Raw genomic sequence first — 27,793 nt, 5'->3', positions numbered from 1 at the left:
ACAGATGATCTTTTGAACCTCAAAGTTCATTCACGTGCTCTCCAGTTTTCCCAGACTAATGCTGGGCCCCAGTATGGCGTGTGATCTGGGTCTTCTCTAACAGCAGAGGTGATTCAACCATTTTGTTTTTCCCTTCCTCCAACAGCCAGACTTAATTCGGCGGGCTCTCGTTCTACAGAGTATTTTACTTTAAGAAGAAATTGCTGCACCAAAACCTTTTACTCTCTTTGCTTGGCTTCAGAATAAATAAATCAGAAACAATGATCACAGCTGTGAATGTTCGTTTTCCTACTGTGATGCATTAAACAATACTTAAAATAGGCAAAATGCTTAATGCATGTATTTTCATAGATCTTTCCCAAGTTGATCCCTATTTTATGTGTTAATGTTTTTTGTTGTTGTTTTTTTGTTTGTTTGTTTTGTTTGTTTTTTTATGTGTTAATGTTTTGTGATAACATTGAAAAGTTCACGAAATTTATTTCTGTGAAACAAAATTGTTATAAAGACAAAATGGTTCCGTGTTATTTTAAGGAAATACTAAGATTGGAAAGGTCTGTGTTGCGGTTAACATTCAGAACGTCCACAGCTGCTCTACAGTGCATGGGAAGAGATGTGATCAATAGTGCAAATCTTTTCCATATGCTCTTGGAGTTGTTTAACTGCAAAAGTGCCCTTTGAGCATCTAAGTTTATGCCACTGCTTCCTGTCTGTGTATGAGTCCATTGAGCGAAATGCAGAAGGGCCATGGTGCGTGTTGCAGATCTGTTTCTTCTCAAACCCGTGTCGAGATGGCAGAAGCCAGTGCTCCGCTGTGGCTGTGTTATGGCAGCATCTGGTCATTGCTGCATTTCAGGTAAAGATTGAGAAGGAACTCAGTGGCATCTACCGCCGACTGTTCGAACCACTCCGTGTGCCTCCAGATCTGTTCAGAAGATTAACCGGCCAGTTTTGCATGATCCAAACCTTAAAAAAGGGCCAGACGTATGCTGCAGAGGATAAAACCTCAGTTGATGACCGTCTGAGTATCCTTCTGAAGGGGAAGTAAGTGTTCTCTGGAAATTGAAATTCCCAGTGGGCCTGGAGTCTTCTCATGTCCCCCAGAGGAAGGAATGACTGGAAGGGAACAATGCAGATCTTCAGGTCACAGAGTTTGTTGGTGGTGAAATCCCATTTTATGACTGCATTTTAGAATAGTACATAGCAACAGGTTAGAGTTATATAGAACTGACCGCGTGGAATCTTGTGGATGTTAGGATTTCCACCTGTGAACATTTTGAATCTTTATTGACCGTTTTTTCTTTTTTCCCTTTAAGTTAATGAGTCAACATTGAAGTAGGTTTAGTTAGGCTTCTTTCTTTAGTTAGCCTTTAGTTAGCCTTCCAAGCATGTGCTTGTTTCCCAAGTGATTTGTTTATTTTTTGAATATCACAAAAATATAACTTGCAGGAACATCAGCCTTCTGGGGAGAGAGTCAGTATATACTGTTTCGGCATAATTATTAATATCAACCCTTTCCTTCTCAAAAGTATCTGATTTTGAGTAATAAATTTATGGTTACTCTAGCTATATGGGTAGTGACACCATGGGAAGGCACATGTCTGCTCAGTAGTGGAACCTGTCTTTTTTTTTTTTCTTGTTGGTGAAATTTATATTGAAGTAAATATTTATGCTTAGAATTATGTTTGTCTCTATGGAGTCTTTAAAACTTCAGTACAAAATGTCAACACATAAGATTAAAGACTGGAATGTTATTTGTGAAATAGTATGTGTTATTAATATTAATTTCTGTTATCAGAATGAAGGTTTCCTATCGAGGACATTTTCTGCATAACATTTACCCCTGTGCCTTTATAGATTCTCCTGAATTTAGATCAACTCAGATGCACAAAGGTGAAAAATTCCAGGTATGTTTTGTCATGATTTTCAGAAGATTGGAACTAGTTCTTGTCTCATTTGAAATCCAAAAGATACTGATAGAAAAGTGATTTATTGAAAAAAGAGATTACCATATGGTACATAGAGCATGACCCCATTTTCATAAAACTTAAAAGAATCGTACCGCTACGTGCATAAAAAGAGGACTAGAAAGATGGAAACTACTTTGACTGTAGTGTTAACACTGTTATTTCTGGGTTGTGAGTTTGGCTGCTTTTTTTCTTCCTTTTGGTCTATTGGAATTTTTATAATTTTTTTGTAGAAAACCTCTAGTGCTTTGATTATGGGAAGAAAGGAAAATGCCAATTGTAGATATTCAGTTGTTCTAAAACATGTGATTGGTTACTTTTACTGGGAAAAAAACAGAAGCCGGCTTTGCCCTAGAGATCATCTTTAATTAATCCTTATGAAAAAACTAATGACTTCGCTCTTTTATATTTAATGACTACTTTAAGGACAAAAGATGAAGTTCTTCATGGTTAAAAATCACTCCATTGTGTGGCATTTTGTTTTGATTCTTTCTGTAAGTGTCCAGCCCTCCTATTTTGTTCCCCACTTAACATAGGAGAGTAACCAAGAAAATGGGGGAGAGTTCCCTTTGGTCTCAGCCTCCAGGTAAACAGCAATAAGGAAATATCCTGAGAAGATCCTGAGCAGGAGTGTAAATGTGTGTAAGTAGGAAACGGAACAGAAGGGATGTTATCACCGCAGGGAGGAAATGTCAGTGTTTCTTGAGGATACATCTTATTTCTCAGTCTCACTTTGGGCGACATACACTTTGGGAGGCCACATGGAGATAAAAGGGAAAACTGACAGACATACAGTTGAGTTTAATCAAGTTTATATGCAATGGTTGAGGCCCTGCCCCACTCCTATGCCACCTGAATAACAGGTCTGAATAATTGCACAACCTGCGAAAGTTACATGTATTTACTACAAGGTCTCATGTAAGTTCATTGACAGGGAGTATCACTGTTCCCACGCTGGCTGAGCTTGAGATACAGAAGTGGAAATTTCATGCTATATCATGGCTTCTCGAATTTACACTCTCACCTTGTGTTTGAGAGGGTCATCCATGCACTGAGACCTATGTTCTTACTATGTCTTTCATCACCACCATCTACAAACTAGTACAAGACCCCTCTTCCTCTCTCCTTCTTTGGCCTGCCCTCCTTACAATTTCTTCTTCAAAAGCCCATTTATCTTTTGCATCCATTTCTCTATGTAGAATAGCAAGGGACTTTACACAATAACTCAGTCTCTGTATAACCCCAAAGAGACTGGAATTTGGAGAAGGGAGTGAAAACGGACCCCCCCCCCTTTGTTTCTAGAAGCAGTGCTACCTGAGAGGTCAGGGATATGAACACGTGCTATCTTCTCCACTGGACATCAAATTATAGTTTAATTAAGTTAACAAAAAGGAAATCCTACCACGAGCTGGTTTCTTCTTGGGGACTAGGGATTGGGATTTGATAGTTGAGAAATGTTCCTGATAATTGCTGTGGAGATCCCAAAATCATGACCAAGATCGAGGTACTGTAGCTAGGGAAGGATATTTATTCAGCCTTTCCAACACCAGCCATCTTCTGTTTGCACGGAGGTGGTGTGGCATCTTCTGATTGGCCAGTGGATAAACACCGCTTTAGCATCGCGGAACCTGTGTCCTGCACAATTGGAACAGGCTCCCTCCAAGCAAACCCTTGGGAGAGCTTGTGTTTTGATTGTTTACAAAATGTTCCCATTGGCAGATACTCAGGAGTAAAAACAGCTGTTGCACATCTGGGTACAAGTATGCAGTGACTCTTTCTGAAGCAAGATCCCCAGGGAAACATGGAGCCTGCTCTGACGTTACCACCTGTGCCCATAGCAGGGAACATTTGACAGTGTCCGTGCCCACTCTCCTCCACCTACATGCTTGTACCTGCTACTTCACTTTTCTTTAATTCTGAACAATTCAAAGTGTTCTGACAAGCAGCTCCTACCTTTGAATTTTTATTTCTTTAAATTCCTCTTTGGTAGGGTTGCTAATGAATTAAGGAGTAGGGTGGAAAGAGAAAAGAAAGGGAAGTGGGCTCAGTGACTGCCTCTCAAGCTTGCACAGCAGATGTTGTCTGGGTGCACATGTGACCATTATGAGAGGCACAGGGACAGAGCTGACAAACAGATTCAGAGCTGGAACTCACAGGTGCCATTTGGTCCTTACCCACCAAAGTTGCTGCTTAGAACTCTTGAGAGACTCTTGGGTATGTATCTTTATTACAGAAGGCAGAAGTAGTCTTTTGTGTTTGGTTTCTTCTTCGTGCAGCTGTTTTATGTCAAGTGAGCTTTGCCCTTTTCACATTTATCTTTTATACTCTGTCTCCCACTGTTGCTCTCCCCTGGTCAGTTGCATATCCTGTGCTAAGAAGCCTGAAAACCAAAGCTTTATTGGTTTTAAGGGAAGAAGAATGTCTTGGAGATCCCAGCCCTCACGAAATCAGTGAACACTAAATTTTCACCTGTATTTATAAGACTTTATTTATTTGACAGAGAGATCACAAGTAGGCAGAGAGGCAGGCAGAGAGAGAGAGAGAGGAAGGGAAGCAGGCTCCCTGCTGAGCAGAGAGCCTGATGCGGGGCTCAATCCCAGGACCCTGAGACCATGACCTGAGCCGAAAGCAGAGGCTTTAACCCACTGAGTCACCCAGGCGCCCAAATTTTCACCTGTATTTAAACTGGACCTTATCTTAGTGTTAAATAAATCTTTTGGCTAAGCTGTGAAGCCTGTTGATCTACCAGCTTTGACCCTGCTGTATTCTAGTGCTTAGGAGAACTCTAAGCATTGGTTGAACAGATGAGTCCTAGGACCTTTTCATGTTCCTGATGTGCAAAATGTTATAAAATACGTGAAGAAAAATAACAAATTCTCCCCTGAGGACTGTGAAACAGTCATACTCTTGAACAGCTGTTTCCAATCCTGACACATGTGGCAGTTCCCTGAGACACCCTTGTTCCTGTGTAATGTCTTCCCATTCTGTGAGGGTGTAAAATCTAAAGGGAGGGACAGGCCTAATGCCTTGACGTAATCAAGGCAAACCTGACGCAAACACTTCGTCCCCTGCTCTCCCTGAAAGAAATCCTTTGGTATCTCCCATTGCCATGCTTGCTTTTATGTCTTCGATAAAATCCTTCCCCAGAACTGAAGCATGGCACTCTTGAGGTACCCTAATGACTTGACGAACGAATTATTTTACGGAAGCTTTAAAAATTCTTATATTGCTTTATAGAAATTCCTCATTAAAATATGTTTTACTTGGCTGTTGTGACAGGAAGTCATTAAACACAAATGTCTACTTGGCAGAAATGAAGCATTAGCCATCGTGTAAAATGACCTCCGTCAATATGCTAATAGCCACGTACTTCCAATCAAATGCCCGCACTTAAGGACTTGCAAGATACTCACACAAACTGTAGGTATAGCTTATTATTTGAATCCTGTTGTTAAATCTAAATTTAATAATAATTTGCACAGGTTTAAAGTATTTTTCAACCATCAATAAGGTATGTATTTGCAAAGCAAACAATAGTATCAGAAGTATCTTTGCCTCTGAGGAAACTCAAGGTTGTTGGAATGGTTGAAAAGAAGTCAAATGCATTGTATGTCACCTAGGTGTACAATTCCTTTTTCTTTTCCTGGATGACTTCCAGCTCCTCTAACTTCTTATGGCATCACACCTTACTTGTCCACGGATGACCTCTTTGCCAAACGGAGGAACCTCCAACTCCTAACCCTTTCTTCAGTGCTTGGTTACAGGGCTGTGCTGTAGTGAGTCCCAGCGCTCACCTTTCTTGAATTACTCCTGTGGAATATTATTCAGTGGCCTCATGTTTATTTACCCATCTCTTAGTGTTTCTGGGAACTCCTCAGTACTGGCTCGAACTTATACTCCTTTTTTTTTTTTTTTTAAGATTTTATTTATTTATTTATCAGAGAGAGAGAGATCACAAGTAGGCAGAGAGGCAGGCAGAGACAGAGGGAGAAGCAGGTTCCCTGCCAAGCAAGGAACCCGATATGGGACTCGATCCCAGGACGCTGGGACCATGACCTGAGCCGAAGGCAGCCGCTTAACCAACTGAGCCACCCAGGCGTCCCTTACACTCCTCTTCTTAAGAAAATTTTTTACGGGGGTGAGGGAGTCAGATGTCTTTACTTACTACCAGCTTCCTCCACTAGAATGTAGGCTTCATGACATTGTGTTCAGCTGTTCTTTGTATGAGGAACTCTTGATGGACTCTGAGCTGACCTGGTGGTCACTTAGTCAAATTACTTTCAGTGTGATCCTGTTGCTGAATATTGGACACATTAGGTAGGGTTTGGCCTAGTTGGAAAAGATGTCTGGGTGAGAAGTCAGAAGTACTCAACTCCACCACTAGTCAACATGTGTTCATGAATATGTTTTTTGGTTCTTGTCATTTGGCATCTGAAAAATGAGGAACACTATTACTTGCCTATCTGAAAAGCAATTTTGAGGCACTTACTTACAGATGTTAAAAAACCTAAATGTTTAAAAGTGCAATAAATGTATAAACTGAGTGGCAGTATGTGTAACTGTCATTCCTTGGAGTGTCTCTACCCTTGCCCCTGTTCTATATTTGTCAAAACATTTGTGTTTTGACATAATTGTCAATTATGACACCACCAAGGGTGTCATATTGTCAGCTTCCTTCACTGGAGTGTAAGCTTCCCAGGGCAAGGCTCTTATCCTCCTTGTTCACATTGTAATGTCAGTGCCTTTAACAGCATCTAGTATAAAGTAAGTGCATGACGTGTGTTGAAAGAATGAGTAGAATTTCGTTTTTTATGGAGTCATAGAGCTGATGATGAGTTTCTTGAATCCAAATGTGTCTGGTTTTGGAGATTCCTGCCCTTAATATAATAAATAGGTACAAACTTTTTCCCCCAGGAATATTGACCCACTTTTTAAAGTAGCCAAACCCTGTAATTTGCTAAAGGTCAATTTTCAGCTATTGATATTAGTTGCAAAGCTGGGTTTTCCATTTTCTCTTTTAGGAGACATGCATACCCCCTCGTCCTCTGAACTATGTTTAATTTTGTGACAAACCAAGGGGAAATGGTGCCTTTGGAAACATGTGCTCTGAGGCTCAGATAACAATTTCACGTTAATTAAAAAACCCTTTATGAATTTACCTGGACTGGCATTGGGTTTAACTCTGAGGATATAAACATGGACTTTGCCTTCAACAGTACTTGTGTTCATTTGTTACTTCCTTCGTATAACACATGTACACTGAGCACCACTCTGTGTTGGGAGCTGGGCGTTCAGACATGAAGTTGCACAGCCTCTGCCCTCAGAGTGCCTGGTGGAGACAGATGTGTCCCCAGATGAGTGTGGGTTCTGTGATTTCAGTGCCACATGGAGTTCAGCGGAAGAGTACTCCTTCATGACAGGGGACCTGCGTGCGAGGAAGGACTTCCTGACACGGAGCTGTGAGGGCATAACCCCTCACTCTGGAGAAAGAAGTTATTTGAAAAATCTCGAGCTCTGTGCGGTACAATTACAGGATTTTCCACTTTGTTGTGGAACAATGTTCTAGGAAAAGATAGAGTCTCCCAATCCTGAGCTAACTGGGGGATCTCTGTGTGAGTCCCCAGTACCCTGGGGCTAGCCCTGAAAGGTCACACTCAAGAAATACCTGTGACAAAAGGACCCAGAGGAGGACCCTCACTAGCCATATTCCTCAGTTAACAGCCTGGATTCTAAAACCAGTTCACAGGAGTCAGTCTTCTGCTTCTCCAGGATGTGTTTGCAAGGTTGGCAAGGCAGAAGGTCTTTCATCTATAACTCGCCTCAGGGATCTTACCTCAGTACTGTTGCCTGAAGTCATATTCTTAAACCTCTGTTGTAATCATCAGGATGTAAGGAAATATTTAACCATAAATTCTATGTCTAATTGGAACATTGGTCTAGTACAGACTATTAGTTTTTTATGGAGTCATAGAGCTGATGATGCGTTTCTTGAATCCAAATGTGTCTGGTTTTGGAGATTCATGCCCTTAATATAATATATAAGTACAAACTTTACTCCAGACCTCACACCATACCTCACACCAGACCTCACAAAACAGAACAACAACAAAACTTGGAGAATTTGCTTTTGGTTTGTAGATTTCTTGATTTTAACCTGATTTTAAATATGATTTTATAATAGCTATAGAAGTATATAGCTATATAGTGTCTAGATCTTGCTTTAACTTAACTAATATGAAAAATCATTGCTGTAATAATATCCACTAAATTATTCTACTATTCTTTTCCCCAAAATTATTGTACTCATCATTCATAAACATACTTTTTCCTTCCTATGTCTGTTTCTCGGACAGGTCACCATCATTGCAGATGATAACTGCAGATTTTTATGCTGGTCAAGAGAAAGATTAACTTATTTTCTGGAATCAGAACCAATTCTATATGAAATATTTAGGTATCTTATAGGAAAAGACATTACAAATAAGCTCTACTCATTGAACGATCCCACCTTAAATGATAAAGTAAGTGGGTTTTTTTTTTAATGACTGTGTTTGTTAAACAATGATGTATGGTGAAGCGTACCTTACTTTATGCAATACGTATTTTTCTGAATTTTCATTAATTCATCATGTTTTAAGTAAAGCGGGGATGTCATTTCTCAAGAGGATGTCATTTCTCAAGAGGATGGACATATTTTGTAATTATTATATTTGTCATCACCTGGTGAGGTGTCTCTAAATGTCAGGGACCTCCATTTGTGGTGATGTGGTGCTGCTCTCTCATGAAGAGTCTTTTAATCAATCTAAGGAAGACAGTACATGAGTTGGAGGGAGGGATGGGGGGTACAGGGGGCCAGGAGGGCAGGGTAGCTGGGGGGGCTGCTGACTGGTCACTGCAGTGAGCAGGAAGTTGGCATTTTAACACTGGTGTCCTCCAGTTTGGGACATCCTCATGGTCATGCCCCCTCCCAGAAAACCCATAAGTGACAAGACAGGGAGGGGAAGGATCCTGTGGCAGTGCAGTTAGGAATTTCAGAGCTGTAGGCATATTCTCCAGGTTGCAATGTGATCTTCATTTCCCCACGTCTGCTTAGAAGGAAATTATAATGACGACAGAAGAGAAATTGCAAAACATGGTTTCTGTGATAAGTACCGTTCTCCCAGAACTGTGCACACGGGCATGTGTTCTCTTTAAGTTCTCTTGCCTAGGACCTTTATCAAATCAAGGTGGTGCTTATTACTTTTAGATTAATAAATAAGCTACTGAGCATATTACATTTTTGTAATGTATGTGTAGTTACAGCTTATAATAAAAGTTATAGCTAACATTTATTGGCCACTTACTATGTACCTGGTAGTTCTTTATTTCAAGGAAAAAATAAATGCTGTTTACAGGGTATACATGACCTAAGTCCCAGAGATCTCAGAAATCTTAAACCTTTGCTTTGTAGAAGGCCAAAAAGCTGGAACACCAGCTCAGCCTGTGCACACAGATCTCCATGCTGGAAATGAGGAACAGCATCGCCAGCTCCAGTGACAGCGATGATGGCTTACACCAGTTTCTTCGGGGCACTGCCAGCATGTCCTCTCTCCGTAAGTTATCCCGAACAGAGAATCCTCCAGGATTCCACTGGATGTCATTGGAAATAGACAAATGACAACTGTGATTGGAAAAATAGCTTTGCAAGTAACAGTTGGGCGACCTGAAGGTATCAACAAAAATAACAATTTTTTTTCTTGCTTTACCTTTTCCATGTTGCACCTCAGCTAAAATCTAACATGAGAGCTCTTACTGCTTAGTCCAAATTTCAGAACTTGGTGGTTCATTTCACCGTGGACTCTCCTTCAATACTGGTTCCCTGGGATAACGTGAGAGAGTCCGTAGTGTTTGCTGGATACTCGGGTTTGTTGTTTTCATGATTTTTGTTCAAGTGAAAACCTAGACCCCGCAATGTGTATAAATAAATAAATAAGTAACACAAAATAACCCCTTTTATTGGTAAAGATTTTGTTGGCAAAATCAAATAGATTGACAGCACACTGTCGCAGTAAAGCAGCCAAGAAGCCGGAATTCTTGACTGTCGCTGTCTGGAGAGGATAGAGGTGCAACCTCTATGGAAATAGGACATGTCTATTAAAATTTAATGTGCACAGGTTTTGACACAAAATTTCACTGCTAGAGTGTTACCCTATGAATATGCTCAGTGGCAAATAATACCACATTAACTGCTATTCATTCCAGCATTTTTCTACAATTGCAAAATTCTGGAGCAAACCAAAATATCCATCAGAAATAAAACTGATAGGGCACCTGGGTGGCTCAGTGGGTTAAGCCTCTGCCTTCAGCTCAGGTCATGATCTCAGGGTCCTGGGATCGAGCCCCACATCAGGCTCTCTGCTCGGCAGGAAGCCTCCTTCCCCCTCTCTCTCTGTCTGCCTCTCTGCCTACTTCTGATCCCTCTCTCCCTCTGTCAAATAAATAAATAAAATCTTTAAAAAAAACTGATAAATAAATTTTTGATAAAAAAGAAAATAATAGGAAACAGAGTCTGAGTGTTTTACTGCTGACTGGTTATCTCAGTGTGAGCCCCAAAAGTTAACAGGGGGAAAAAAAAAAGAGTTAACAGGTGATTGGGTGCTGGGATGTTCCTGAAGATGAAGGAGACCACCCAACACCCAACAGCCCCATGAGTTACCTCGTTCACACACAGCCACTGAGAGTCAGGTTTTCCAAGATTGTGCTATCGGTTAGATCATTTTAAAACATCTTAAGTAAGGAACGTTTTAAGACACAGATGTTGAAGATACGTAATATGAGAGAAACTAAATTATTTTAAGAATTATTCCAAGAATGGAAGTTTAAGAATTCATTTGAAATAGCAAAAAGAGAATTCTTCCATTGTATAAAACAAGAAACTATTAATGTTTCTAATTGTGTGTTAGTCCAAAGTAACTTTTAAGGAAATCCAGATACATATTCAACAATACTAAATGCTTATGTAAATGATCTTGTATCTTTGGATGCTGTAGATAAATTGGATTAAGGATGTTAAGAATCACATAGTGTAGAGGGGTTGGAATTGGCAAAGCCGTGGAATCAGCATAAACTTCCAAAGAAAAGTCTAGGCAGAGAAATGTGTTGTGGACCCAAAGGAGATTCACATGATTTCACATTTCACAAATGAGAAATGGGAGATGGTTGTATCTTATTCTAACGTAACTTTTGAAAGTACTGACTGAGGCTGACCAAACTCTATAATCTGATAGCATTATCAAATGCATTATCTGCTCTGTTGAAACAGTTTGGTGGTTAATAATCATTTTCAGGTGGATAATTGCATGTATCTTAATTGCATGTATAGTGATTACTAAGAAAGGTCAGCAGAAAGGGAATTTTTTTTTTAAGATTATTGTTTATTTATTTGACAGAGAAAGAGAGAGAGATTGCACACAAGCAGGGTAAACAGCAGAGGGAGAGAGAGAAGCAGGCCCTCTGCTCAGCAGGAACCCCAATGCATGGCTTGATCCCAGAACCCTGGGATCACGACCCGAGCAGAAGGCTGACACTTAACCAACTGAGCCATCCAGGGGCCCCAAGTTGTTGTGTTTTTTTTTTTTTTAATTGTATTTTATTGTATAAGCTAAATCTTTTGGGAGTAAGATAACATTTTAGAAAAAAAGTTTATCTAGAGTATGTTGTTTAAACAGAATAAAAACACATTTTCACGATTCACATTTGTACTGTTTGTGGCGCCAGAAACCTATATTACCAGGTGGATTGATCACCCATGTGGTGTTCAAATCTTGCACTAATGATTATTAGTTGTGGAACTAGTACATGTGGGTTTGAGTGTGGTGTGTGTGAATTACGCAACAAAGCCCTGCTCATCCCTAATTCCCTTTCACTAATCCCTGTTCTGAGTTTCTTGCCTTCACTTCCTGCAGTTCAATGGAAGACATTGGTCCTTGAGCACCGCACTGACACTAATTATGAATTCTGTCATTCATCCTCGCCTGTGAGTCATCAAAAACCAGTTAGTTCTGGTTTCTCTTTCTTAGGTTTCAGCTCAGAACTCCTGAAGTCTGGGTTTTTTGTTTGTGTTTTGTTTGCCAGACCCATCAATATGCTATTGACTTTCCCATATTACAGATAACATTTTTTTTAAGATTTTATTTATTTATTTGACAGAGTTCACAAGTTACAGATAACATATTTTCCCATATTACAGATAACATTTCTTTTTTTTTTTAAGATTTTATTTATTTATTTGACAGACAGAGATCACAAGTAGGCAGAGAGGCAGGCAGAGAGAGAGGGAGGAAGCAGGCTCCCCGCTGAGCAGAGAGCCCGATGCGGGGCTCGATTCCAGGACCTGAGATCATGACCTGAGCCAAAGGCAGAGGCTTAACCCACTGAGCCACCCAGGCGCCGCACAGATGACATTTCTTATAAAACAGAGAATACAGAACCAATCTTGTATGACTTCGGCTGAAATAACAAAATTTACCATTTTTGGAGCACGTGGGAGGTCTTAGTAAATGTGAGTTTCCTCAAACGAGTGCGCTCTTATTCTGAGATTCTGACGGGCACAGGGGGCAACTACAGCCGCTCCTTTCAGCGGCAGAGGCAGCTTCACGACTGCTAAGGAGAGACGGGAACAAACATTTGTGGACGGTGGTAGCTATTGTTTTTTAGGATCTCTGGACATAATCACATGCGGTCTTTCCTCTAGCCCCGCACGGAAAGGTACACTGGGTTTTTGCTAGATGACACAGCACTAACAGCCTCCCCGATCTCTGGCTGGGAGGAAGGGGCTGCTTTCTGGTGCGTGTGCACCCGGGTGCTACTCCAGGCCCATGTCCTCCTCAGACTGGGATGCAAAGAGCAGCCGCTGTTTGGATGACTGCCCTCCGGGCAGGGGAAGTCAGTGACGGCGGAATCACGTGATGGCTCTGAAAGCTCCCACTTAGAAGTAGCACATGCGGGGCGCCTGGGTGGCTCAGTCGGTTAAGTGTCTTCCTTGGGCTCAAGTCATGATCTCTGGGTTCTGGGATCGAGCCCCGCATCGGGCTCCCTGCTCAGTGGAGGGTATGCTTCTCCCTCCCCCTCTGCCCTTTCCCCGCCCCCACACTCGTGCTCTCTCACTCTGTCAAATAAATACGTAAATAAAACCTTTTAAAAAAGAAGAAGTAGCGCGTGCGATCCAGCAGGGGCTGAGCAGAAAGGCCCCTGAGGCGGGAGGGAAATCAAGTGTTTTGACAGTAACTTGGGTCTAAGTATGACTTCATTTTACACCTGAGGAAATTAGGAATCTGGATGCTTCCTCACTTGTTCCATTCGCACAGGGAGAGGCTCTGGGATACAGAGCTAGGTGTCCTGTCCAATCCATACTGTTTGACCGCATTGCCTCTCTGTTTTAAAAGGAAAAGACCAAAATATGTGTGTAACACTTGACTGGCACTTTATAGTTTACCCGTCACTTCCGCTCCCATTCCTTCATCTACACCTGACGACTCTGCAGCAAGACACAGTCGCTATTAGTATATTTACGCCTTTCCTGAAGGGGCCACCTGTCCTCAGTGAGAAGGCTGTGCTTACCCCCAAATCACTTCTTTCTCGGACAATCTACCTCACTGGAGAAACCTACCCCCCACCAATTCCTCCATTATGACCAAGCAGTGCTGCAGATCAGTTTTCACAGACCCGTTGATTTCCATTTTGATGAAAATTTTTGCTTTCTTCATTGTATGCGGGGTTCACCACAGGAACATTTAAATTATCCAGTAATGTCCTCCGGTCGTTTATTGTTGGGTTAGCTTTCATTTCACCTCATATGTCCTTATAGAATTATAAGCAGTGCTGCTCTATAAAAATTACATTTATTTTGTATATTTATTGTATATTATATATTGTAATATTATATGTATATATTTTTTTTTAAGATTTTTATTTATTTATTTGACAGACAGAGATCACAAGTAGGCAGAGAAGCAGGCAGAGAGAGAGAGAGGGAAGCAGGCTCCCTGAGGAGCAGAGAGCCCGATGCGGGACTCGATCCCAGGACCCTGAGATCATGACCTGAGCCGAAGGCAGCAGCTTAACCCACTGAGCCACCCAGGCGCCCCATATTATATGTATATTTGATCAGCATGTACCCATTCCGTTTGGTTGAAAATCTCTGAATCTCTGGGCTTCCCCTCCATCTCTCTCTCTCTCTCTCTGTGTTTTTGCATTTTTGTTTTGTCTTGTTTTGTTTGTCCAACAGAATCTTGATTCTTAAATATAATTGTGAATATGAATCACTTGGAGACTTTATTATAGATTCTGATGCAGAAGACTAGAATAGGGCTTGGCATCCCCCTGTTTAACCAGTGCCCCAGGGGTGCTGACGTGGCTGTCCCCTGAACCACTCTCTGAGCAGCGAGGGGTAGGGGTCCCTCCCTATAGTCTGGAATTTTGCTGAGTGCAGACCCATGATGGTTTCTTGTGTTTCCCATTCACTGGTAGGTAGATCTCTGGGCCTGTGTAGATTCTGGTGAAAGCATGAAAAAAAATGGATGCTGATCCCACTTTTTTACATTGCCCTCTATTTTTATGTATATCACATAACCCTAAATCCAGAGCAAGATCTCTACTCTTTGCCATGAAGACTCTGTATTCCACATCAAATTATCATTTAAAGACAAGAAAGTACTGAGATAGTCTGAGAAAAATTGCTTCCTTCCCATTTATTCAGTGGCCCGTAATCCACTCAGCTCCCTTTCAGTTTCCCGTGGTTTCATTTACTCGTTTCATGTTTGGGAAGCATGATGGTGAGGCAGAAGGACCAGAAAGGACGAGCAGGGCAGGGCATGTGGGAAGGAGTGTGTGTCCTCAGATGGCTACAAGCTCTCTTCTCTCCGCTCCTGCCCCGAGGGCCTCACCAGGCTGCCTTGCCATTTTCTCCTGCTTATGAGGTTTAGCTCCTACGTGTGATGCAGAAAACACAGATTGATCGGACTTGGCAGGTGCATCACTGACAAGTGGTGCTGGGCACAGACATCGTCATGGCAACAGGAGACTGTATTCTGTTCCCTTAAAAGTTGTAGAACTTTATTTTGGTTAATTGGGGTTAAATAACCTATTGTGTGGTTTGTTCGTTTGTTTTTTAAGTCCTGAGGCATTATAGAAAATGCATACCGTTGGAACTCGTCTTGGATAGATTTGGTTAAACCATGTATTTTTTTTCAGAAATTATAATTAAAATGTATGAGTTTTAAAGACACTGAAAGGGGCACCTGGGTGGCTCAGTGGGTTAAAGCCTCTGCCTTCCACTCAGGTCATGGTCTCAGGGTCCTGAGATTGAGACCCGCATCGGGCTCTCTGCTCAGCAGGGAGCCTGCTTCCCTTTCTCTCTGCCTACTTGTGATCTCTCTCTGTGTCAAATAAATAAATAAAATCTTAAAAAAAAAAAAAACACATTGTGAAATACTTAGAGCAAGGTTTTTTACTGAGAAAAAAAATCTTTTCAGATGTTTTTTGTTATTATTGTCAAGATGGTGTTCTGGACGCTCTCTTAATTTCAGGTGACCTGGTTGCACAAATATGCCTTAAGTGAGCTTGCCTCTGGTTGGTGGTCTTACCTGCCAAGAAGAGCAGCATATCTGACATAAAGAGTTTCTGTCCGCTATCTTATCCGTTTATTTACCTGGAAGGATACAAAAACCCAATATAGCATTCTCAGTTTTAAGGCTGGTTTCATGAAATAACCTGTTCAACTCGATTTATATTCCATTCACCCCACAACCTCTATAGACCAATAAACAACAACCTTGACATGAATCGTGTGGAGAAGTAGAGAGGAGATGGGATCAGGCAGCAGAAATACTGAGGGAACAGTTCTCAGACCCACCCCGATGGCAAGAGAAAAGCCGTGTCCCCACTTTGTACGTTAGTAAGGAGCAGCTTAGGGAGGCTAAGTAACGGGGTCAGGGCCCCGGGCTAGCTCTGAAACAAAGAAGTGTTGGATTTATGTTCTTGTTTTGCTTTTTACCCTATGCATATCCATATCCACTGGGGAGTGTACCTTTGTTTAAGGATGTTCAGCCCCTGCCATCACAGCTGACATACCTTGACCACATTCATACATGTTCTCATCTCATCGTCAACCCACCCAGGAAGGTTGGTGTGTTTTTCCCTCTTAGGGTTGAGAAGTATGACATTTATGTCCTCTGAGTCCTTGGTCCCCCAGCCAGTAGGGACTGTGCTTTCTGTCTCCAGAGACACCAATCCATTCACTGTCCTCTATCCTCACAGTGTTTTCTCTGTAAAATGATAGTATAGGGATTTTATACAGATACACATTTTTTAAAGATTTTATTTATTTACTTGAGAGACAGCAAGAACCCACAAGTCAGGGTAGGGGGACAGAGGGAGAAACAGACATCCCACTGAGCAGAGAGCCCTATACAGAGCTTGATCTCAGGATCCTGGGATTGTGAATGAGCTGAAGGCAGATGCTTAACTGACTGAGCCACCCAGGCACCCCTCCAGTTACACATTTAAACTTTTAATAACAAATTTAAAAATTAATAAGCTAAGGGGAGCCTAGGTGGCTCAGTCTGTTAAGCGAGTCTGCCTTCGGCTCAGGTCATGATCCCAGGGTCCTGGGATCTAGTCCCAAAGCAGGCTCCCCATGGAGCAGTGAGCCCAATGCAGGGCTTGATCCCAGGACCCTGGGATCATGACCTGAGCCGAAAGCAGAGGCTTAACCCACTGAGCCACCCGGGTGCCCCTACCCTTTCTTATTCTTTCCTCTTCTACCTTACATTGTTGTAGGTCTCTTCCTTAACTTTTAAACAATCACAATTGATAACAAGTATATTCTGTTATTTTTTTTTCCAAAATATTTTTGTTGTCATAAAATACTTATAACATCAAATTTACCATCTTGGGGCACCTGGGTGGCTCAGTGGGTTAAAGCTTCTGTCTTCGGCTCAGGTCATGATCTCAGGGTCCTGGGATCAAGCCCCGCGTCGGGCTCTCTGCTCGGCGGGGAGCCTGCTTCCCCCTGCCTCTCTGCCTACTTGTAATCTCTCGCTCTCGGTCAAATAAATTAATAAAAAATAAAATTTACCATCTTAACCATATCTAAGTGTACAATTCAGTGGTATTACGTACTCTACTCTCTTTTGCAACAACAATTAAGTCTTCTTTCTCTATGATTTGCTTTGCAAAGTTTAAGCAAATAAACAATGTTGACATTATTATGCTTTATTCAGAACCAAATAATGGAGTGTGACTACATTTCTTTCTTTTTGGTTATAACGTCATGATTCCTATTCTGTTCAAAGGAGACTATTTCTAATATCAAGTTCAAATGGATTCTCCTTTCATATAAAACAGAAAATCATGCCACAGTTTACTTCATACTTTTTACTTCCTCTCCCTGAAGGTTTTTGTTGTCTTGCTTTGGGATCCATTTTATTCACCATGTCCCTAGTATCTTCTAGCTTCTTATTCATTCTGTCTTTTAACTGAAATCCAATTTGTTTCTTCTTTTTTTTTTTTTTAAGATTTTATTTATTTATTTGACAGAGAGATCACAAGTAGATGGAGAGGCAGGCAGAGAGAGAGAGAGGGAAGCAGGCTCCCTGCCGAGCAGAGAGCCCGATGCGGGACTCGATCCCAGGACCCTGAGATCATGACCTGAGCTGGAGGCAGCGGCCTAACCCACTGAGCCACCCAGGCGCCCCAATTTGTTTCTTCTTAAAGTCTTTAAGCAGTTTTTCATATTTGAACCGTGCCTTATCATACTGCTTTTCGTCTTTATTGGTATTTCTAGTTCCCTTTCTTTCTCCTCATCCTTGCGTTTTCTTCTATCTGTACTCTCTCAGTACATCGATGCTGTGTCCCCTTTTCTCAGAGAACTTCCTCACAGAACCTTCCATTCTGTCTCATCCTAGACGAGTTGTTGTCTGCATTCTGTGCACAGCTGCCCCCAGGAACTGCCTTCCCCATCCCCCCGAGTTTATTCACCACCCCATGATGTTACAGCTTTCTCCTTGTGGGCAAGAAGGGGCTGCAGGACGCCACGGTTCCTCGGCTGTTCACCTCTGTTGCCGGGCAGCTCAACACCCTGACCACCCATGTGGTCCTTAGCCACTGATCTGCAAATGACCTGTTGGGCTGAGAAAACCTCCTCATAGGAACCCCTAACTCTCTCCAACCTCTCTATTTCCCATAACTTGTACATTTCTTTGGTTGGGTCCCTCAAGGCTGGTGCCTTCGTTTCTCTAAGGGAATTAAGGATAAAAGCTATACCTACCCTTCATTATTTTTCAGAAACTTTCAATCCAAACTCAGTCTCTTCAATTTAAAAAAATCTTATGATATACATAAGCAAGGCAGGAAAAGAGATGATAATCCTCTCTAGCCACAAAGCCATTAAATCCTTCCCTATCCCCATTCATCAAAAATTGTATAATCTAATTAAAATTCTAAACCCTTTGTAAGGTTTTTAATTACTTGCTAAAACATTTGGCCAGATGGTTAAACATAATAAAAATAAGAACACTTTGAAAGGAGTGAGGAAAATGTCATTAAAGTTAATGGAATAAAGGGGGAAAAATCATATAACATTATATTAGATAGTTAACAAAAGTGTTCCCCCTTTATAAAAATTGAGTACCTTAAGCAGAGAGAAAAGTCACTTGACAAATTTCATATTGGGTTTTTATATTTATTTGGAGATCCAACCTGAGGTTGCCTGTTCATTGTCTCGAACAGGTGTGACCTTCACTCTGGATTTAAGCCCAAAAAATATGTCTGTTTACTTTGACTTGCTAAGAGACGCCCTTGGGCCCTCATGTAATTAGAAGCACACTGAAACAGAAGAAGCTTAATAAGGACAGAATTCTGTCAAAGGGAATTTCTCTTACCTAATTTCTCACTACTCTGGATACTAGAATTTTGACTGTTAGGTAAGATCTCCGTGGTCTGCATGTATAAAGGCTTCCTGCAGATCTTTGACTCAGTCCCTGAGGAAGGCAGGAAAGGGTCTGGTGGGGCAGGCTAAGCTTGTCCTCATGGAGGCCCACGACTTGCTTCCCCTGGCAGGGAACAGCCTGCAGGAGCCACACTGACTCCTCCTCAGTGGGGATCCCGCACAAGCCGCTGAACGGGTCTGCTGAGGAGAGCCTCGACTTCCCAGATCCACATCCTCCGGTGGACGTCCACAGTGCTGTCCCCCACTGTGATCTGACAGGAGTGGAAGGGTCCACTGTTTGGTTCAGGGCTCTTACTGCTAAGCCTCTGTCTTCTACACACGCTCAAAGCTCGTATATTTGAGTTTGAGTTTTTTTCTTCCCCTCAGGATTGCTGTTCTCTCTCTCAGCTGCACACACCGAACATGGTATACAGCTCAGAGGAAATTCTACTCCGCTGGCTGTGCCTTCTGGGTGCGCTGGGATCCATGGGAGGGATGGAGAAGTCTTTCTGACAGAAGATTTTTTTTGCCGCTTGGTGTAATATGAAACATTCCCCAGCAACAGTAACTCTTGACATAACTGTTTAACAATTTCACACCTGATAAATCTGGATTGCGGTTCAGCCTGAGACTATTTGTTTTACATACTTTTATAATCAACTGTGTTAATTGGCACCCAGAGCCAAGTAGAAGATGATTATAGCTAACAGCAAAAAATAATGTTAATTATCTCTTCTTCATTATAATAAATACCGAAGGATATAGTTAACTACTTCTGTTTCCCAACTATAAAAGTGGTTTTACTAGAGGAAGGATAGAAATCAGATTTCTGGAAAATTTATGGATATGGAATTATTGGCCTGCCTAGAATTTGGAATAAATGAAAAGTAAAGCATCCTATGGAGGTCACGTACCTCATAGTAATGACCTTGAGGGACAAAAATAATTTGAAAAAGCACTTAACTAAATTTCTTTTAGTTTCTTCCTCTCTTCTCTCCTCATGCTTGCCCATCTAGGTAGGTTTGGCCCCTCCTAGGCAAATTTCTGATGATGCATAGGTGCATAAAATTAATGAAAAACCAGGCAAACTTGTAGAAAGAATTTATTAATGTTCAACTTGGGAAATGTAAGATAGTTTCCTTGAAGCAGAACATTCTCTCTTCTTTTTTAATAGTTTTTGGGGTTTTTGTTGTTGTTCACGCTCCAAATTGGGCTTAGCTATATTAGTGGACCAAGGGCTTACCTCTAGCAGCATAGTGACAGTGACTGAGTCTTCCCGCCGAACCGGTGGGTCCCGCATGGAGGCTGGAGAGCAGGAGGTGTGGGCAAGTGAGCTCCTGCTCCCCAGAGCCCGACTTCCTCCTGGCCACAGCAGTGCCAGATCTGCAGGTAGACCAGGTGACTGTCACCCTTGGCCTTCAGTGGCAGAGGAGGCCCAGGCCAGCTGAGGTTGGGACAAAGTGTGAGCATTCTCTGCGACCCTGATTCCTGGGTCAGGCAGCCACCTGGCTCCGGGTTGCTTCCCGTGGTTACCGACAGGCCCGGTGCCCGCTGCCTTCCGGCGCATCTGCGGCAGGGAGGAAGGGCCGCCGGGCGCTGCTCTGGGAACTGGGACCGGAGGGGCCTGTGCGCTCTAACCCAGCCCCGGAGCCTGAAGTGGGAGTGAATCTAGGATCCTGTGAGAACGTTAGCGGGAATATGCAGTCTAGCAGGCCGCAGGCCGGGCAGGGCCAGCCCTCCACCCTGCCAGAATGTGATCCTGCTGGGGCGGCCCACTTCCTGTGAGGAAGAAGTTCTAATACCACAGCCCCGCCACGAGTCTTTCTTTCACAGGCTCTCCAGGTGGCCTTTGCTTTAGCTTCTGAGTACAAAATAGAAAAAATATGTGGATATGTGAGCATGAATGGCTCTGAAAAGTGCGTTGAGTTCCTGAGAAACAAAATAAGATCGAGTCAGAGACTCTGCAAGTCATTTTTATTTCCCTGACATTTAACCCAGCTTCTAGCGCATTGTCATCACTCAGGGGCACCTTTTGCTAATTGGATGAAAACTTCTTGGCAGGAAATGATCCGGCCGAGCCTACGGACGTTTATGTGAGGGGACAGCGCTCTTGCCCGTGTGCCATGTGCTGCTATAAGCTATGCTATAAGCCCATGCTGTAAGTTCTGCTGAGTCGATTATAGGACAAGGATTCCCCAGGGCACATGACACAGAATATAGTGATAACGGTCCCTTCTTATCGCAAGGTTTTACTATATCCTGAGACTTCCTGCACATGAGAAATACAGGTGGTTCCCCACCCTTATCCGAGACTAAAAGGTGACGGCCATGTGTCTTTGCCTCATGGTCAGGCTCAGCCTCCTGAAGGCCTCATGTGGAGTTTCATGTACTAAGTAATGATCAAGGACATGGCTATGTGGGGGCTACTTCTGCAGGACAGAAGAAGATGTGGTTACAGCCCTCAAGGTGCTTGTTTTCCAGTAAGGGACAGAGTTACATACTTGTGATCACAGTGAACTACAGAATGTGGAAGGGCTGTTGGACTCTAGGGAATGGAACCTCTCCTCGTTAGGAATTAGGGAAGACTCCAGATGAAGAAGGTGGGGTTTGACCTTGACCTTGAGGAATTGATAGGAATTTGATGAATAGGGATGGGAATGGAGAGGCCACTCCAGGTGGGAAGAAAAAAAAAAGCAAGAGAAGAGGGAAAGGATGAGTTGGATTTGGGGAGCAGTGAGGTTTGCCAGAGCCTGGACTGGAAGGGGAAGGAGGCCCAACTTGGAGGCCGCTGGGTATCACCCCAGGACTGTGGATGGTTCCCACACTACTGTCTTTTTAATGCTATGTGGTAAGCACCACAGCTCTTCCTTGGCCCTGGCCAGTATACTGGGGAATGAACAAATTCTTTCATGGAGAAGTTGAAAGTCCTTGCAAGGTTTTCACCAGGTCATTTCCAGTTGTCTTGGGTCCTCTCTTCATTCTGTCTCAGTGGGGAAACGCACCAGTTGGTGACGGAGCTGAGAGGGCAGAGAACATTTTGGCCCCGATGTAGATGGCAGCTGCAGGGTCCCGTAGAATGTGTCCCCTGTTGATAGATGGGCTAAAATCCAGAGCACAAGTCCCACTTCCGCCATCAAAATAAACTGGGTGTGTTTCTGTTATGCGTGTTACACAATCACGTCTGAATCCTCTGCCTTATTGATTTGGTTTAATGCTCTCAGACACACCATCTTGTTTGTTCAGAGTTTTTATCAGACTGCAAATACTCAGCCTGAGTTAGTGTTTCATGAAGCTCAGTCATAACTGGAGGCTAGACATATGACAGAAGCCGTGGCTACTTTTTTAAGATAAATTTTGCTGCATGTGGGACCGTTTCAACTGAGAAACACAAACCCCCATTCGAGTACAAGTCCCACGTGTTTTTATCTGCCATTCCTACCGGCAATAATGAATTTTAACAAATGTTCTAATTACTTAGGCCATTGCCCTCTAAAGACCATATCAATAACTCATTTTATTGACTTACAAACTGACAAAATGACTATTGCATCCCAGGCACTGAGGTGAGAACTGTAGGCACTTAGTCCTGTGAACAACCATACAAAGTAGATAAGAGCAATGATTCCTATTTTACAGATAGGGAAACTGAGGCAGGGGGACGTGAATTAACTTGCCCAAGGTCGCACGGATAGTATTCACTGCCATTTGAGTAGACCTGCAAATTGAAGATCGTGGTTAGTGGTCATGCTGTCACCTGCGAGAAAAAGGACCAGAAGACTTGCCTGGGTGGTTCCGCCGTGCGGTTGTTTGTGATGGAATTGTGTCCCTGGATCATCCTAATAGAGGCTCATCATCTACAGTTAATGTTAGTAGTTGTCTCTCAAGAAACTCGGGATTTTAATGGACCATAAATGTTTGAAAATAAAGAGTAACAGAAAATAAAGTTTCCATGTAGGCACAGCAAACACATCAACTAAACCAAAGTCCAGGCCAGTCTAATTCCTAACTTTTTTATATTGGAAGCTGTGGCCATTGGGAGTGGCATTCCGCCAGTGCGTGACTGGGACCGTGCAGCTCATCATAAACATGGAGTGGCATTTTCTACGTGCCCAGCACCCTGCTGAGCCCATGACCCCATTCTTTTGTCTTATCCCCCAACAACGGCACTAGATGGGCCCTGGGAATATCTCCCTATAACAGGTATGGAAACCGAGGCCTAGAGAGGATTAGTGACGGAGCATAGATCACACAGCTAGGAAGCTAGGAAGCAGCACAACGGGGTTCTGAACCCGGGAACTGTTTTTTGAGGCTGGGGTCTTGACCATGGTGCGTGCTGCATGCCACCCCCCCGTGCCCCGCCCGTCCTCCTCACCCACAGCCTCTGCTGTCAGCTGCCCATGCTTGCCAGGGATTAACAGGTGATCTGGATAAAGTTCTTGTGGCAGCTCTGCTTCATGCCTTAGTCGGGTCCCACTAGCCTCCTCTGCTCTATACCAAGTATTTGAAGTCAGGTTTCACCATTGTTCTCCCATCAGCAATCTTTTTTTTTTTTTTAAGATTTTATTTATTTATTTGACAGAGAGAGAGATCACAAGTAGGCAGAGAGGCAGGCAGAGAGAGAGGGGGGAGGCAGGCTCCCTACTGAGCAGAGAGCCCGATGCAGTGCTCAATCCCAGGACCCTGAGATCATGACCTGAGCCGAAGGCAGAGACTCTAACCCACTGAGCCACCCAGGCGCCCCCTCTCATCATCAATCTTAAGTCCAGCCTGAGGTCGGCATTTACTGATTGACTGACAGATGGAATACCATTCCGCCCTGTTGGAGGGCAGCACGCGCACCACGTGGCTGTGCACAGGGCAGACAGGGGGAACCCCGCTGGATGAATCCCGACACTCAGTGTGGGAACTTTGTGGAGGGGCGTTTGTGCTGTTCTGGGAGCTGCTCATCAAGCACCTTGAGAAGTCTGTGCACCCATTTTTAGTAACTCCTCTTACTTTTAAACCGTTTTTTTCCTCTCTCAATCATGGTGTCCCTTATGTGGTAGATGCTCAGTAAGCCTCTGACAAACGCATAAACAAAGGCGGGACATTTATTACTTCACTTCTTGGATATAAAAGACTTTAAGGATGTTCCTGCCCCCTCTGCTACTTGGGTTGTATTTTCTTCACCTGGCTTTTCCTTCCTGTTTGCCTGGACCACCCCCACCTGCCCCACCCCTCTCTCTCTCTTCCTCACCCCTCCCTCTCCCATATCAGTCCTGGCAGGGGTTGGACAAGTGGTGGCAAGAACTACTATTTTAGGTGCTGCCACAGATGGTGTTAGCTTCCATAGCTTTAGGATCGAACTCTTCTTTAGGGAAATTAGGCGTTAAATTAGCTTTTGAGGAACTCAAGTCACCACATAGATTAATGTAGGAACAAGCATTCTGAGTTCCTAATCACACTTTAGGGCAACCCTCCTGAAACTGCATGTGCACAGGCACTGGAATCCATTCCATGTTTGTTCTCACGACTGAGAGTCATTTCTTGACTTCGTTGTTTTCTCAAAATGTTGAATTGAAAATACAATGTTTAGGGGAATTGCATGCCTTGTCCTAGCGATCGATTCCCAGAGAGTTTTACTTTCCGGTTGGGGTTTCTCATTGATACATCATCCCAGCATCGGGGCAGGCTGGACAGTAAGTGGTTTTCCTCTTTGTGTCTCTGACAGATGTGCCATCCCCACATCAGCGGGGCTCTACCAAGATGAAGCCCATCGAAGAAGGGGTAGAAGATGACGACGAGGTCTTTGAGCCCGTATCTCCAAACGCACTGAAAGTCCATCAGTTACCCTGACCAGAGAGAGAGGACAAGGGATCTGGATGGACTCTGTCTTGAAGAGATCCTGAAAAATACCAGCCCTTCCTCATGGCTTCTTGATTAGTCTGCTGTAGAACTGGTAGTCTGAGGGCTGGGAAGTGAGGAAGGGTCAAAGATGGGAAGGTTGTTTTAGCTCTCCTTTTTATTGATCAGCTTTTTAAGCAATTGTTTTACTGAGCCTTCTGACTAAACCTAGTTCTATTTTGAGATATATATTTTCACAGTGTTTTCTAGATATATTATTGTTTTACTTAGCTCTCTGTCAATGCAAATGCCTTTTCACTTTTTTTTTTTTTTTTCCTGAGTTGTGGTTCATTTTCCTCACAGTTTTTTTTTCTCCACTGTGGCAATGGGGTTGTCCACTTGATAGGTTTAAGAAACAGTGTAAGTTCGAAATTGAGGTTGAGGTATCATTAAAAGGCATGGAGTCTCGAGCGTTGTTCAACTGAATTTTTAGCTGGAAGATTGTAAAGAAAGATGTGATTTGGCTGGTGTTTATTTTTCCTCCCAGGCCAGACACATTACCCCACTAGATCACCTTACTTATTTGGGCATTGTGTAGAGAGCAGGATAATGAGCAAAACTCATCAGCCTTGGCTCATGTTACCCTTATAGTGTGCTGGTACAATCAGGTCTGAAACCAAAGCTGCAAAGAAAACAGATGGAAGCAGTTCAGAGCTCAGCTTGACCTTCTGCAAAAATCCAGCTCACCTGTGATTTGGAGCCATCTTGTCCCACACACCCTGGTGTGGGGAACACCTTACTTGTGGTAGGGTGTCCAGGGGCTAAGCAAGTGTCATAGAATGAGGCGATTGAAAGAGCATTTTCATTCTGTGGTCTGAAGTTTCAGACAGTTCCTCCAGAGCCATAGATGTTTCCTTAAAATGTGCCAAATAGCCAGTGCTGGGGATGCAAATGTGAACAGAGCTTTGGGGGCAGACCAAAGCCATGTCATGGGCACCCAACCTAGATGTTGCTGTGAGGGCCTTGACTGTAAATCTCTCTTTTCTCCTGGAATTGTGTTCCAGGAAACAGTGATGGGAAGTGGGAAGTTGGCTGAAATCATTGGTCAGACTGGTCAGTGTGACTGAGGCACTCAGCTGGGAGAACCCCTTTGATCGACTACACTACGTCATACGCCATGACGATTTTATTTCATCCACTAGAACCCAGTTGAGTCAGTCCTCCGTTATATTAAATAGCTAGAAAAAGTTCCCAATGAAATTACTTTTGGGTAAGCTGAGCCCAAAGCAGCCTGTCTTGCTAAGAGGTGATTTCTCTCAGAGAAGGTAGATAAGCTACTCGAGGGTCACCTCCCTTTCCTAAATCCACTTTTTAAAGGCTAATTATTTTAGTAATTTCACTGGAGTTAAATTTTCATGCTTGGTCCCTCGTTAAGAAAATTTCCACCGACGGGGGATCCAGCTCCTAACATCTCTATCAAATGTTGCCTTATTAGTGCCACAGTGGAAAGGCTGATTTCACTTCACCTTAGCACGGCCTCTTTAGTTTCCTAAATTATCAATGTATTGGGGGAAATGAAGCACAGGTGAATGACAGCCTTAGCTTTAAGATTGTAGAGGTTCATTTGGTCGGAGGTCCCTTGCCTGCCTGAGACCCCACGTGCGGTACCTGTAACTGATGGCGCTGGTACTGCTTTCCTCTAACTGTCGGGGTAAGGTCATGTGGACCATTTAGTTTCCACATGCATAAGACTAATTTGCAAAATCACTCTATAAAGTAATTAGACATGACACCCTTCCCTGAAGAGAAAGTAATTTTAGATTCTGCTGAGGCCACGTTTGTAATGTTCTATGGATCCACAGAAGCTTGGGGTTTCTTAACCTGACCTATGTTCAGGTGTGTCGAGCTGAGATCGTGGGAAGGGTCCTCTCTAATGACCAAGCTGCGCGTGTTGGGAGGCTATTTTCTGCAGCACCAGGAACAAACATTTTTAAAGGCACGCTGCTAAAACCAGACGATTGGAATTCACTGTTTATTAAAACCCATGTGTGCGCATGTGCGCACATCAGCGCCATTCATAACAGATTGTAATCTCGAGCTGAGGAATCTTAAAAGAACCACTTAGCCTGGATGGGAAACATGAACCTATTTTTAAATACACACTTCTGAGGAAGACAATGAGGCTTGGAGAAAAGGAGGTGCCGGCCACTGGCTAGCCTTCCCGCCCTCCCACGTCGACTCGATAGCAAAGAAGCAGATAAGAAGACAGAAAAGAGTTTTAAGTTCTAAGATCTCCTGTGGATGGCTTTGAATTCATTTATACCAGTGAACAAGTGTATCTTTGTGAAAGGCATAAATACATAGACAAAAAAAAAAAAAAAGCGTTTGCTGCCAAAGCCACTGATAAAATGCTTCTTGTGTTTTTTGGTGTTCACTTAGCTGTGTGACCGAAGCTCAGAAAATGATCTCCAAAAATTATTCTATATATAACCCCACATCTACTAGGTTTAAATGCAACACCGAGTATGTTGTAGGATTCAGGAGTGTAACATTTACATAAGGATGTATGTGTCATTTGTAATATTTTGAAAGCCCTCATATTTATATTTATAAGATAATAGCACAGACACTAGATAGAAACCCAATGATGGGCGGTTCCATGGTGTAATGGTGAGCACTCTGGACTCTGAATCAAGAACCCCAATGATGTTTATATATCTTAAATTAGTAATAATGGGTGCTATATGATTGTCAGCTACTGCCCTTTGCTTTCCGGGGTCTTTTCCACTGCTCTCCATGGTTCAGTTGCCCTGTCACCATTGGACACCTTTGTGTTTCGCTGCCAATAGTGTGTGCCCCAGGAGACACCGCCTTCTTCATATCTGGTTCTCCTTCCATGTGTCTGAAACATTTCTCATTTTATAACCTGGCACTGCCGATTCCTGGTTCCCGGGTCCTATCCTGGCCCCAAAGGCAGAGTTCCTTGAATGCTGGAAAAAAAATCTTTGGGAAAAGTTGATGTAATCTACATATGCTGCCC

General features: G+C 43.0%; 1 protein-coding gene across 3 annotated transcripts in view; it reads left to right on the top strand.

Annotated features, from left to right (window-relative positions):
* Positions 1-27,251, top strand: part of BVES (blood vessel epicardial substance) — a 36,979-nt gene extending 9,728 nt beyond the window's left edge. For all 3 annotated transcript variants that reach the window (XM_047732081.1, XM_047732082.1, XM_047732080.1), the window contains exons 4-8: positions 854-1,041; positions 1,796-1,904; positions 8,318-8,485; positions 9,415-9,556; positions 24,641-27,251. In XM_047732081.1, coding sequence (XP_047588037.1) covers positions 854-1,041; positions 1,796-1,904; positions 8,318-8,485; positions 9,415-9,556; positions 24,641-24,765 — 732 coding nt within the window. In that variant the 3' untranslated portion in view covers positions 24,766-27,251. The remainder of the gene's footprint in view (positions 1-853; positions 1,042-1,795; positions 1,905-8,317; positions 8,486-9,414; positions 9,557-24,640) is intronic.
* Positions 27,252-27,793: the final 542 nt, after the last annotated feature.

Source organism: Lutra lutra, chromosome 6, assembly GCF_902655055.1.
Source record: "Lutra lutra chromosome 6, mLutLut1.2, whole genome shotgun sequence".
Lineage (NCBI taxonomy): Eukaryota > Metazoa > Chordata > Mammalia > Carnivora > Mustelidae > Lutra > Lutra lutra.
The sequence above is the reverse complement of the archived record's forward strand: the minus strand, read 5'-3'. Positions and strand labels throughout refer to the sequence as shown.